Source organism: Dendropsophus ebraccatus, chromosome 8 (assembly GCF_027789765.1).
Source record: "Dendropsophus ebraccatus isolate aDenEbr1 chromosome 8, aDenEbr1.pat, whole genome shotgun sequence".
Taxonomy (NCBI): domain Eukaryota; kingdom Metazoa; phylum Chordata; class Amphibia; order Anura; family Hylidae; genus Dendropsophus; species Dendropsophus ebraccatus.
In genome coordinates, this window is record NC_091461.1 from 14000785 (window position 1) to 14015209 (window position 14425).

The 14425-nt window shown below is 42.7% G+C and overlaps 1 protein-coding gene across 1 annotated transcript; it reads right to left on the reverse strand.

Annotated features, from left to right (window-relative positions):
• Positions 1–2327: 2327 nt before the first annotated feature.
• On the reverse strand, positions 2328–6492 carry LOC138799076 (trypsin-like). The gene is made up of 5 exons (XM_069979842.1): positions 6407–6492; positions 5306–5459; positions 3388–3641; positions 3152–3288; positions 2328–2510 (listed from the first exon to the last, which is right to left on the reverse strand). Exons 1-5 carry the CDS (start codon positions 6444–6446, stop codon positions 2361–2363), a joined length of 735 nt encoding a protein of 244 aa, XP_069835943.1. The 5' UTR covers positions 6447–6492; the 3' UTR covers positions 2328–2360.
• Positions 6493–14425: the final 7933 nt, after the last annotated feature.

The window sequence follows — 14425 nt, forward strand, 5'->3', positions numbered from 1 at the left end:
TCCCCTGGTGAGAACATTACAAACATTACAATTCTGACCTTTCTGCACTCTCCGGTCCCTACTTAAGTCCCTACTTAGTGATCCCACCTCCACTTTCGAGATGGACTCGTCTGGCAGTGACAGCCCAGTCAGCAAATCAATGACCGAGACAGAACAGCGCCACGACCAGTGAGCGGGCTGTCGCTGCCAGATGTGTCCATTTTGGAAGTGGAGATGGAATTGGTAAAGGCAGAAAATTTTGAATACACTGTTTTCTATGTTCTCACCAAGGCCAGCAACCTAGTAACCCTTGTCGTAAGAGTACCGCATTTGCGCCTGAGACTAGACTGTCCATACCGTACCCGTACACCATGGTTTTGCTAGGGAACTGTGAGGGAAGCGGAAAATCTGAGCTTGCTTCATATTGGGGGAGGACCAGACACTTTTAGCAGCCAGGTTGCGCTAAAGCCTTAAATGCGGCTTAACACCTTAAATCTCCCATAACAATCAGGACTGTAAGGAATGTAAATATCTCTACTTTATTAAAAGGTCAGCGCAATATTGTAATGGCTTCACAAAATATACAAAATATCACATCCTTAACACCCCCGCAGTGTGATTTTGGGGGTCCCAACTGTTTTTCCTGACTGCCGGAGGAGTTCTACTTATCTCCGTTGATAACGCTGATCAATGCTATGCAATGGCATAGCATTGAACAGTATATACAGTACAATCCAATAAGTGCATATAATAGTCCCCTTATTGTAATGATAGCTTAAAGGGGATGTAGCAAAGTTGTTAGAATCAGTTGTGTAGAACATACATATATGTGAAAATAGCAAACTTCCACGATCAGGAATCAGCCGAATCCCCAACCCTGATGCACAGTCCTCCTCCAGGTCCTCTTCCATCGGGTAACTCATCCAAAAAATATAGCAAGTGAGGAGAGCATCCCTTAAAAGTGCAAAAATCTCTTTACTTTATTGTGCCGATTACGTAACAAAATACGACGTTTCAGCTCTAAATCATACAGAGAAAGGCTTCATATGCTTTAGAACTGAAATATTGCATGCAATTTGCATAATAAAGTTAAGAGATTTTTGCACTTTCAAGGGACGCTGTCCTTGCTTGCTATATTTTAAATATGTAAATACATATATCTATACATATATGTACAAATGTTTTTAGTAAAGTGACATCACTGTACTGTTGGTCCCCCTGGACACCCTCCCCCCTCAATGAATATAATCAGTTCCTGGTTTCCTCTCTGATCTATGTCATGCAACAGGGCACACTCTTTCCCCCAATTCTTCTTACTTGCAGGCTCGGTGGAGACCAACTGCCAGTACTTCCTGGAGATTTCGATATAATCCACCCATTGGAATATAGATATATGAAAGGCTCCATGTGTCTCCTAAAAGCATCTAACAGTGTCAGCAGGATGGAACATGAACTGCAGATAATAGATTTCCTTTAAAGGGTTATCTCCGCCATCCTAATGGAAATATTGGTATTACACACTGGTCATTCAACTAGTTGGGCTAAGTCTGCCAAATCAACAACTGCTCTTTGTTAGAAGCTCTCTGCTCCAACAATCAGCAGATGCTAACAATAGGGGGGGACTTATGAAGACCAGCGTACAAATAAAGTCCCATTCCCTTTTCCCTGGATGGATTTACTAAGAGGCCGTCAGGACCTGCGACCCAGCGCAACAAATCTACACCGGCCACCAGCAGATATAGATTTATATCTTGTAGCCTCCCCATCTTGCCCCACCCAATGGGCGGGCGATACAGTAGACGTATTCCAGGGAGAAGGGGCAAATCTACACCTTTTGCTTGGTGTACGCCCTAGCCACAGCCTTCATAAATCACTCCTCCCCCGCCCCTGATGTGTTCAAATGAGGGACATCCAGTGCCCAAAAAATTTACTGTTTTGGATTTCTTTCTTTTACTATTTTTAGACTTATTAAAAAGAATGTATGCAATCTGGCTTCTATTCAGTAAAGTAGGGTTACAGAGCAGGAAGCAACAATTTATTTATTTTATTGAGTTCCTTCAGCCTCAGGACTACAGCTATAGATTAGTTATGTACATAAATAAGACAATATCTGGTAAGGTTTGAGAGACAGAGAGGTGCATGTATGGTCTCAATGATAGGAGATATAGACACAGTCTCCATTGCTTGGATCCCCTCCCGTCAAACATTTGGGTCACATTCTACCTATGAGGCGTTAATCTTGTGGAATGAAGCGGGTATGAGATTATTATCCCGTATTGAAGAGGGTAACGTTACTTATGATAGTATGAAACACGGAACTGACAGTATTATTGATATTTTATTGTTACATTCACATAATAGAATAAGTCAAGTTCACTCATTTAGTTGGCAGCAACGGTGCTGGAGACCCAGGAGTTGTAGTTGCAGACCTTGGTGTAGACACCAGGATAGTTCCTGAGGGCACAGCCATATCCCCAGGAGACAATACCCTGGAGCTGTCCATTGCAGACCACGGGTCCACCGGAGTCACCCTGAAAGGGAGAAAATTGGGTCAGATAGGATTATATAATACAACCGCACCTCTCCCAGTAGTGGCTATGTAATTCCAAACTTAATCCCTGGTGGTGGCGTGTTTTGTCACCGCTCCCTCCCATGCTTATGTAGTCCAGTGGATCTCTGGGTAAGGAAATGGATCTTATGAGTGTCCACGAAGGGTTCATACACCAGATAAGGTGATGTGGGCACCTGAGAATGCTTTAGTAAGAGTACCCCATTTTATATTTGTAATTTATTTTCCTAATAATAGTACCACAAGTGAATGCTATTTAATACGTTACATTATCTTTTTTATAAATACTTATTTTTATAGCACGAAATTCCAAAGTTACAGATGTACTTTTCAGTTATATATATATATATATATATATATATATATATATATATATATATATATATAATTTTTTTTTTTTTTTTTTTTTCATTTTTTTTTTTGAGGGGGTGGGGGCACTTGGAAGTCACTGAGTTGAATAAAATTTGATGAAAACCATAGAAAAAGGTGTGGTATTCGATGTTCATACACCATGTGGTATTCGATGTTCATACACCATATTGGATTACAGGACATTATGGTACAGCCCAACATTCATACTGAAGAGGATACAATGGCATTTACCTGGCAGGAATCCTTGCCTCCCTCCACGTATCCAACACAGATCATGTTGTTGGTGATCTCTCCGGGGTAGGCGTTGGTACACTGGGCGGTGGTCAGGACGGGGGCGTTCAGGCACTGGAGGAGATCGGGGTAGTTGGCTGCAAATAGAGTTTAAGAATAATCACAAGAGTAATAATTCAAAGCACAATGAAAGAGATGCAAATATTCGATAGCTTCTTTGCTAATCCGTGACTTACTTCCACTGCTGAGGGTATTGCCCCATCCGGAGATCAGACAGCTGGTGCCGGCGGCAGCACAACCACTGGCCAAGCTAACAGCCTTGACGTAGGAGTTGAGGGTGGCGGCAGAGGCCAGCTTGATCAACATGATGTCATTGTCCAGGGTTCTGGAGTTGTAGCTTCCATGGCGGATGACCTTGGCGGAGTTGATGAACTGCTCGGTGCCCTCATTGGTAGCAATGTTGTGTTCTCCCAGTCTGACCTGAAGGCTCCTGGATGAAACGAAATAAGACAAGAGAACAGTTCAAGTAATTTTTTTTCCATGGAAAACCATTTGTATGCCATATATGCCCTTAGGTTACAGGTAACTAAATGCTATGACTGGAATATTTGTAGCCAATGACTTCGGAAGCAAACAATGTTATATTTTTCTTTCAAGTCAACTGGTTTTAGAACGTTATATAGACTTGTAATTTACTTCTATTTGAAAATCTCAAGTCTCTCCATGCTTATCAGTTGCTGTATGTCCTGCATGACATTGTGTATTCTCTCCAGTCTGACACAGTGCTCTCTGCTGCCACCTCTGTCCATGTCAGGAACTGCTCAGAGTAGAAGTTTTCTATGTGGATTTGCTGCTGCTCTGGACAGTTCCTGACATGGACAAAGGTGGCAGCAGAGAGCACTGTGTCAGACTGGAAAGAACACACCACTTTCTGCAGGACATACAGCAGCCGATAAGTACCGGAAGACTGGAGATTTTTTTTAAATGGAAGTAAATTACAAATCAATATTACTTTCTGAAACCAGGTGATTTAAAAGAAAAAAAAAATATTGGAGTAACCCTCGAATTGTAATATCATAGACCTAAAAATCATCCTATACAAATGTAAAATTGGTCAGGTAATTAATTAGATAGTCACAACTAATGATCTCATTAGTAGTGACTAGCGATGAGCGAAATTGCCGAATGTTCAGGTTCACACGATCCTTGGTGATCGGCATTTGAACCCCATTGCCTGGAGAGGACTGCCTGGAAAACATGGATACAGTCCTCTAGCTGAATCCATCCCATCCAAATGCAGATTTTTTGGGTTCATGTGTGAGATGGTGAAACAACCAGAGATGTAACTGTATATAATATGTATGACATATGGTTTATCCGACATTCTGTATTTGGCCACAAGATGTCGCTGTTTTGCAGCACACAGCCTGTGCTGAGACAGCATAGGAGCTGTGTAGAATCCAGTTGTGGAGAGAGACGACCACCATCTTTGTTACAAGACTTTGGCAAGAGGGAACACCTCGTTCAGTAACCGCGATCAGCCATCTATCTGAAAGACACCCGGGTCAGTAGCGTGCGCGTTAAACTTTCCAGGACAGATATTGGGATAGATATTGGGATAGATATTGGGATTGTAGATAGTTTAGTTAGAGCTATTGTCTGTGACAAGCCACATTATTGTGTGTAAGAGACATCATAGCGTACTTGGCCATTTATCTTGTTATGTTCTTCTTTGTTGTTGTATAACTGTTTAAATAGTTTATAAGATTGTAAGCTGCTGTGCTACACCGCAAACGCCCATGAGACACACCCATACATGTCCCATAGCACAGGGGTCTTAGCTTGTTGTATATAATTTTGGGATATTTGAGTTATTACCTTTACATGTTTCAGTAAAGTACAGTTTTGTTTAACCTGGTGTTGGAGTCGATTTCCACGTTCATAACTTGGCTGTACCCTGGGGAGCCCACCCCGGGACACGGCTTACACATGCCTACTTGAACTTTTGCCAAGTTTGTTCATTTTCAGTAGTTACAGAACCTTATTATTGGCTCATAGCAGAACATCACATATAAAATGTAGCTCATACATATCTACCATGAATAAAAAGAATCTAAAACGTGAGAATGAATAATTACAAAGAAATAAACTTACGCCTTGTAGCAGTGAGCAGCGGAGATCACCCACAGGTTGTTGATCAGGGATCCTCCACAGAAGTGGTAGCCGGAGTTCAGGGACACCTGGTAGGGGACGGAGTTCTTGGTGCAGGTGTAGCCACCTACAATCTTATCATCATCCTCAAAAGCAGCTGAGAAGAATACAAAAGAAATTTTTTTAATCCAGTACTAGTCCACGTTCACACGTATTTTTAGATTAAACAGCAGGTTGTAACAACTGCAACTGTTGTTTAATGACAATATACAATTACATTCCACTGTATGAAATCCAGTTCTCCACGGACGCACAAAATAATTGACAGGTCTATTCTGGGCTGCAGCTATTCAGTGAACAGGGGCCGCACAAGATAGCTGGTTCTCACAATGTAAAGTATGGCTCCCGGACATACTTTACATTGTTCTCTGTGGCTAATTGGAGAGCGGGCACACCCAATAGTGTCTGCATTCCAATTAAAATAAAGTGTTGTTCACCCGGCCGATACTGCAGCATCGGCTGGGTGAACATCTGAGACACTGTGTCAAACAACGGCCGATGTTTATACCCAGCGGACCTGCACTTATCAGATGCTTATCATCTATCCTGTGGATAAGTGATGAGTTATATTCTTGGAATAACCCTTTTTAACTTGGCTAAAATATGGTGGCAGACATGGCTTGTTACTAGTGTTGAACAAACCTGCGGAACGTTCTAGTTCGTTTGGCATTTGAGTCCCGCTGCCTAAAGAATTTGGATGCAGCTCTAGGGGGTCCTGGAAAACATGGATACCGCCATAGGCCATAGACTGTAATTGTATTTTCCAGGACTCCCTAGGACTACATCCAACTTCTCCAACCACTGGGAGTCAAATGCTGTCCGATCCTAAACGTTCGGCAGGTTCGCTCACCACTATTTGTGACCAAGGCGAAACAAGCACGTTTGCTGATCTCTTGATAACTTAATCTCTGATTACAGCAGAATGTGAGGAAAATCAAAATAACAGAACCCCCGGAATGACTAACAACACAATAATCTTCCACAAAGGCTGCAGAATCTCAGTCCGTTGTAAGAGGAATAATAAAATATAAATGGTGTACTCACCGGCAGCTCCGAGGAGCACACAGATCAGGAGAAGCTTCATGGTGGAACCTTGATGAGGAGAGATACTTTGGTCATGTACTCAGTTGTATTTATACTCAATGACTTCCACTATCTCCATGTGACACCTGCCTCCTGATAGGTCAGTATAGTTATAAGGGTCACTATGAGAAGGCATGAACCATCTTATCATCTATGACCTTGTTTGTGGTCTATTTCTGTAGAGCAAACACCTTGAGGCAAGGTATAGGGTTATGGGAACTGTACCACCGGGCTCTATAGTGAACAGTCACCAAGTTTCATGTAATTTTAATGTAGAATTTACAAACACTGAAGCTTTTCTCTCTATATACTTCCTGGAGTATAATATACCGTAAGTGTGTTCAAACAGAAGGTGCGTAGAGAATCATTTTTTACTTCTATAGTATAAAAAGAAGAAAGAACAAGCAAAAAACCCAACATGTCCATTGTGTAGTCTGGAGGTCTCAACATTCACTTTCAGACACTGCTATATAGCCATGGTGGGGGCAGAGGTGACACATTGACCATGGAAAAAGAGGTCTCACATTGACCCTAGTGTCTATAGAGGCCCAAAGGCCCATCGGCAAACACCAAAATTATAAATGCTATTAGGCCCTCTGCAATCGATGTCCGACTCCTGAGAAGATTCCTCATCAAGCAGAAAGATGCCCATTGAGGTTGAGTTGACTGCCTTGAATATGGTTGGAAACTGGTTTACTGCTATAGGTTGTGTGATGGACACATCTACTCGAAAACACTTGGGACACTGCTGCCTTGGCCTCACAGTCTGTCTGGCCCCCAGGAATATAGAAGCACAAAGATAAATAACCACAGAAGCAAACTCTATGATCAGAAAAATGAAAATGATCCCCTAAAATTCTTCAAAATTCTTCTTAACCTCTTAAGGAAGGAGTGGATTTCTGCCTTAAAGGGGTATCCCACTGAAAATGAACCTTTAATATGTTGCCGCCCTTGGTGAGAACATTACAAACAGAATATTCTTACCTTTCTGCACTCCCTGGTGTCCTCCTGCATTATCTTCACGTCCCTACTTAGTGATCCCACCTCCACTTCCGAGATGGACTCGTCTGGCAGTGACAGCCCAGTCAGCCAATCAATGACCGAGACAGAACAGATCCACAACCAGCGAGCGGGCTGTCGCTGCCAGACATGTCTATTTTGGAAGTGGAGATGGGATTGGTAAAAGCGGAAAATTTTGTATACACTGTTTGTTATGTTCTCACCAAGGGAAGCAACCTAATAACCCTTGTCGTAAGAGTACCGCATTTGCGCCTGTGACTAGATGGTCCATACCGTCCCCGTACATTATGGGTTTGCTAGGGAACTAAGAAGGGAGCTGAGAATCTGAGCTTGCTTCATGTCAGGTGAGGACCAGCCGCTATTAGCAGAAGGGCCATTACCATTAATGACAGGTTGCTCTAAAGCCTTAAATGCTGCTTAACACCTTAAATCTCCCTTAACAATCAGGACCCCCGCAGTTTGATTTTTGGGGTCCCATTTGTTTTTTCCTGACTGCAGTAGGAGTTCTACTTACCTCCACTGATAATGCTGATCAATGCTATACAATGGCCTAGCATTGAACAGTATATGCAATCCAATAACTGCACACTGTGGTGATCGACTGCTGGCAGAAAGGGGACAGCAGGTGTTGCATACAGACCCCAAAGAAGTCCTCAGTACTATTATTTTTTTGTGGCTGGTGCTGCTGCTGCTGTTGTACATTGTATTGCTGTGATTTGTAGTACAGCTGAATAGAACCTCACTGCTCATTGTCCTGTGTAATCGGTGGCATACACCATATACCACCACTTACACACAGACTCTATACGATAACCTCCAAAAACTAGTGTCACCAGTATCTTTTGTCATCTGCAGTCAGTCTGTAGGGTTGCTTCCTTTTTAAGTGCAGCCATATCCAACCTCACTGCTCATTTTCCTGTGTAAGAGGTGGCATACACCATATACCACCACTTACATATAGACTATGCGACATACTCCAAAAACTAGTGTGACCAGTATATTTTGTCATCTGTAGCCAGTCTGCAGGGTTGCTTCCTTTTTAAGTGCAGCTATATCTAACCTCACTGCTCATTTTCCTGTGTAAGAGGTGGCATACACCATATACCACCACTTACACACAGACTATACAACAACCTCCAAAAACTAGTGTGACGAGTATATTTTGTCATCTGTAGCCAGTCTGCAGGGTTGCTTCCTTTTTAAGTGCAGCTATATCTAACCTCACTGCTCATTGTCCTGTGCAAGAGGTGGCATACACCATATACCACCACTTACACACAGACGATATGAGAACCTCCAAAAACTAGTGTGACCAATATCTTTTGTCATCTGCAGCCAGTCTGCAGGGTTGCTTTCTTTTTTTATTGCAGCCATATCCAACCTTACTGCTCATTGTCCTGTGTAAGAGGTGGCATACACCATATAGCACCACTTACACACAGACCTCCAAAAGAAGTCTAAGTAATATATTTTCTTGGATAGTTGTGATCTGTAGAGCAGCTATCTCAGTCTTGACTGTGCAGTGTCCATAAAATGGTGAACCCCAGGGTCAAGGGTCAAGGACGAGGGCGTGGGGTTCCAAGTGATGCAGTGGGCAGAGGCCGTGGTTCTGGGCAGGGTGACACAGCACCCGTTGAGGAGGGAGCAGTAGCACACTGCAGCCATTTACTCCCTAGCCTATTCTCGCAACTTACGGGGTCTCAGGGTACACCGCTATTGAAACCGCAGCAGTGTGAACAGTTGATGACGTGGATAGCGGATAATGTGGCCAGTAATTTATCCACCACCCAGGGTACCCATGCTCAAAACTTAGCTGTTGAGCGTGTATGGCCTGAAAAGAAGGAATTGGTGGAGGAGGAGGAAATTGAGAGTCAGCCTATCGAGGAGCGGGAATTATTGCGTGTTGGGACCCTGGCACACATGCTGGGCTATCTTTCCCGTGACCCTTGGGTTAAAAAATTTTTGAACAACACCGATTAATGGCTTTTCACCACCTGGACCCTCGGTACAAGCAGAACTTTTCCACTCTCCTTCTAATTTTTTCGACGTGGAACGCCTGCCTTATCTACCTTGTTCACTGAGTTCTCACTGAAATGCTGTGTTATGCATAATTTTTGGGGGGTCTCACGCCTGCCTTATCTACCTTGTTCACTGAGTTCTCACCGCCATGCTGTGTCAGGCCTAATTTTAGGTAGGTTTAACACCTGTGTCATCTACCTTGTTCACTAAGTTCTCACCGCCATACTGTGTCAGGCATAATTTTTGGGAGGTTCAACTGCTGCTTCATCTACCTTGTTTACTGAGTTTTCACCGCAATGCTGTGTCAGGCCTAATTTTAAGGAGGTTGAACGCCTGCGTCATCTAAAGGCCGGTAAAGGCCACTTAATCAGCTGTTTTTTAATCAATTCAATTTTTTTATCTGCTGTTTTTTTTTATTAATTCGAGTGCTATTTTGCAGGGCTGTTTGGTCATCTACTGTATCTCCAAGATACACGCCACAGCTAAAAGGAACAGACAGTGAAAATGGTGGATCCTAATTTAGGATCCTTGTGTTGTCTATTTCAAACCATATAATTGGTGGATGTAAACTTGTGGGTGTCCTCTGCCGTCCTTTCAGTTTGTAGCTGTTACAAAGGCAGAAGTCAGCAGCTCGGTAAAGGACACTTTATCGTCTGTTTTTTAATCTTCAACTTCAATTTTCAAATCAAATCGACTTCAATTCCATTGCTAATTTGCAGGGCTGTCAGGTCATCTAAGATACACGCCACAGCTGAAAGGAACAAACTGTGAAAATGGTGGAAAAAGTCCACCCACTACTACCGCGCTTGCCCTCCTTTAGATACTCTTTAAAGCAGTGATTTTCAACCAGTGTGCCGGGGCACACTAGTGTGCCGCGACACATGGTCAGGTGTGCCGCGGGGAAAGTTCCCCAAACTATGGTGCCCCTGTGAAACAGGAGAAAACAATGGGGGAGAGAAACCTGGGGATGGGGGAGAAACAGGGGAGAGAAGCAGGGGGGAAGGAAACATGGGGAGGGGGGAGAGAAACAGCGGAGAGAAGCAGGGGGGAGAGAAGTTTGGTGGAGAGAAGCATGGGGGAGAGAAGTTTGGTGGAGAGAAGCACAGGGGAGAGAAGCACGGGGAAGAAGTATGGTGGAGAGAAGCAGGGGGAGAGAAGTATGGTGGACAGAAGCACATGAGAGAAGTAGGGGGGAGAAGTATGGTGGATAGAAGCACAGGAGAGAAGCAGGGGGAGAAGTATGGTGGAGAGAAGCAGGGGGGAGAGAAGTATGGTGGACAGAAGCACAGGAGAGAAGTAGGGGGGAGAAGTATGGTGGAGAGAAGCACAGGAGAGAAGCACAGGGGGGGAGAAGTATGGTGGAGAGAAGCACAGGGGGGAGAAGAAAACCGGCCCAGGTTTCACACTGAGTGAGTATAAATACATTTAGAATCTATATTATTAACTATATGTATAATATGTACTGTTTTAGTGTCATTTTGTGCCATTTTGGTTGGTGGTGTGACCCGGGATTTTTTAAGTATAAAAAGTGTGCAGCGGCTCAAAAAAGGTTGAAAATCACTGCTTTAAAGGATTAAAAGTGAATTCATTTAAATTCTGGGGCCTCTTAAGAAGACTGTATTGTTATTTCTTTGTCCCTACCGCCAGTGGGGGTGTGAGGCTAAATCTAGCCATAATCCGGCTATTTTTATTGGATGATTGTATTGTCCATTTCATACCATGTTATTGCTGGATACAACTTCAAACTTCAAACTCAAAATGTAAACTAATTTAAATTCAAACTCAAATTTTAATCCAAATTTAAAAATAAATAAATTAGGGGGGGGGGGGGATTAATTAGGTCACCAGAACAGAAGCAGTGGGGAGAAGTGGTGAGTGACATGATACTGGGAAAATTACCCCAACTGCTAAAGTAGTCAGGGGGTGTCATGCCCCAGCCCTGGTCAGTCTAGTAAATTAAAAAGACAAATTATTAAGGGGGAGGGGAGCAGTCAGCTTGTCAGGCACTGGCAGGGAAACACTCTCCAAGGCCTTTGACCTTCAAAGTTACCTTCAGGCCTTTGTCCATCTTGGTCTGGGTCAGCACTATTGTCTTGAGGTTGACCACCAGGCTGTTTCCCAGAATTTGGCGTAATGGTGGCAGCCTCAGAGCCATCCATGCATGCTGTCCCTGCTTTTTCCGGGGGGGTTTTCATCATTTTCTGAGGTTCCCAGGTTTTCAAGCAACCTTAGGAAAACAATGATCCAGCACGTAGCAAAGAAAGTTACCTTTATTTTCCAAATGCAGGTAAAAACATGTGAAACACCATAGTGCAGGGACCCCACAGAGATCAGACGCGTTTCGAGCGCATGCGCACTCTTGCTCACTGATAATCCCTCCCATCACATTGCATACCTAAATACCCTGAGAACCAGGTGCATTTCACTAGTGTGGGAGTAGTTAAGTGAACTAGTAATGTGCTATGCATATAGTCACAAAGCCGGAGCCTATACATGTAATAGTCCAAACAATATGTACAAAGAATATATAATAACATTATAGGACAAGGATGCTAAAGAACAAAAGGAAATGGATATCATGATAACGGGATATATATTCCATATTTCTGCAACAGAAAAAGCTAAATTGTGAGCACATGGGAAACTAAACAGCTGTAACCAAAATATAACATTTACCGATACTACATGAATATGGTCAGCGTTCCCACGTACACCACAAATTACTTATCCAACAAAAACACATATAATGTGAAGAGTAATTTCTTATGACTGCTATGTGTAATGTTGGAAAAGAGAGTAAGTTCCACAATAACTGGTCGTAACCTAATCAGTCTGAATGGTGAGCTATAAGGCAATATATATAGTCTGAACACGGGCCAAAAAGGTTATCATCATAAACAATAAACAGTCAAATTCTAAATGGTAACAAAATACGGAAAGGGGCATGAAGAAAACATATGTACACAAATTAGAATTCCCAAAAAATAAGAAAATAATAAAAGAAATGAAATAAATTTTAATATATTAACCTCTTAAGGACATAGGACGTATGCGTACGTCATATGTCCTCACTTGCACTTCAAAGCTTTGAAGTGCCGCGATCCCGGGTGCCGCGTGTAGCCCGGGACCGCCGCTATTAGCGTGCACGGTCTGATCGCCATGCCCGCTAATTAGCTAATCGGAGGCAGCTGTCAAAGTTGACAGCTGCCTCCGATTACCGGAGGCAACGTTTCCCTGGTGTCTAGTGGGGGAGATCGCTCCTCCGGGACCTTGTCCCGGAGGAGCGATCTCCGTTACTGATGCCGGCCGGGGACGCGTCCAAGATGGCGCCGTCCTCGGCTCGGCACTCGTTCGTTTTCGGCTGCAGCAGCCGAAAGCAAACGAGTGCCGATCTCATGGATCTCTGCAGCATATCTATGCTGCAGAGATCTCAATGAGAGATCCAAGTGTATATACTAGAAGTCCCCTAGGGGGGCTTCTAGTATATGTGTAAAAAAAAAAAAAAAAGTGTTGTTAATAGTAAAAAGCCCCCTCCCCTAATAAAAGTCTGAATCACCCCCCTTTTCCCAGGTTTTAAATAAAAGTAAACAAATAAATAAATAAATAAACATGTTTGCTATCGCCGCGTGCGTAATCGCCCGAACTATTAATTAATCACATTCCTGATCTCGTACGGTAAACGGCGTCAGCGCAAAAAAATCCCAAAGTGCAAAATTGCGCATTTTTGGTCACATCAAATCCAGAAAAAATTTAATAAAAAGCGATCAAAAAGACGTATATGGGCAATCAAGGTACCGATAGAAAGATCAAATCATGACGCAAAAAATGACACCTCGCACAGCCCCATAGACCAAAGGATAAAAGCGCTATAAGCCTGGTAATGGAGTGATTTTAAGGAACGTATATTGGTTAACAACGGTTTGAATTTTTTACAGGCCATCAGATACAATATAAGTTATACATGTTATATATCGTTTTAATCGTAACGACTTGAGGAACATGCATAATAAGTCAGTTTTACCCCAGGGCGAATGGCGTAAAAACACATTTCCCCCAAATAAAAGAAATGCGTTTTTTTTTTCAATTTCACCACACTTTGAATTTTTTTCTGGTTTCGCAGTGTACTTTATGCAAAAATTCAGCCTGTAATTGCAAAGTACAATTAGTGACGCAAAAAATAAGGGGTCATGTGGGTTTCTAGGTGGAAAAATGCAAGTGCTATGACCTTTTAAACACAAGGAGGAAAAACCGAAAACGTAAAAACGAAAATGGGCCATGTCCTTAAAGGGTTAAGATTAGTAATGAAATAACAATTCACGGCGTACATTCATGCCCTCCGGGGCTCGTGTGCCCAAAGTAAACTGCCAATAAGCCTCTCGATCACGTAAGTGTTTATGTATATCTCCACCTCTTGTTGATGGCACAATTTTTTCAATGCCATAGATTGTGAAAAATTTACAGTTAGACTGATGACAGTTGATGAAATGTAATGATGCACCTGATTTATTCCTCAACAAATTTCCAGTGATGTCATTTAAGTGCTCCAATGCGCGAACCTTTAATTTTCTGCTGGTACAACCAACATATTTTATATTGCACATGGTGCATTCAATGACATACACTACATGAGTGGAGTTACAATCAATATGTTGCTTAATGGAAAATTGTTTGGAATAAGAATTATTATAAAATGTGCTACAGACCTTAGAAAAACTACAAGTTCGGCACGGGTAAGTCCCGCACCTAAAGAATCCAAGCCGTTGTAACCAAGTTGGAGATCTTTTATCTGATAGAACTAAACTTGGAGATAGCATGTCCCCAAGGGTCTTAGTCCTTTTGGGGACAATTGCACAACCCTGAGCCAGTAATTCAGCTAACTTGTCATCCTCCTGCAAAATATGGATATGCTTCTTTATAATGTACTTTATGGTATTAAAAAGC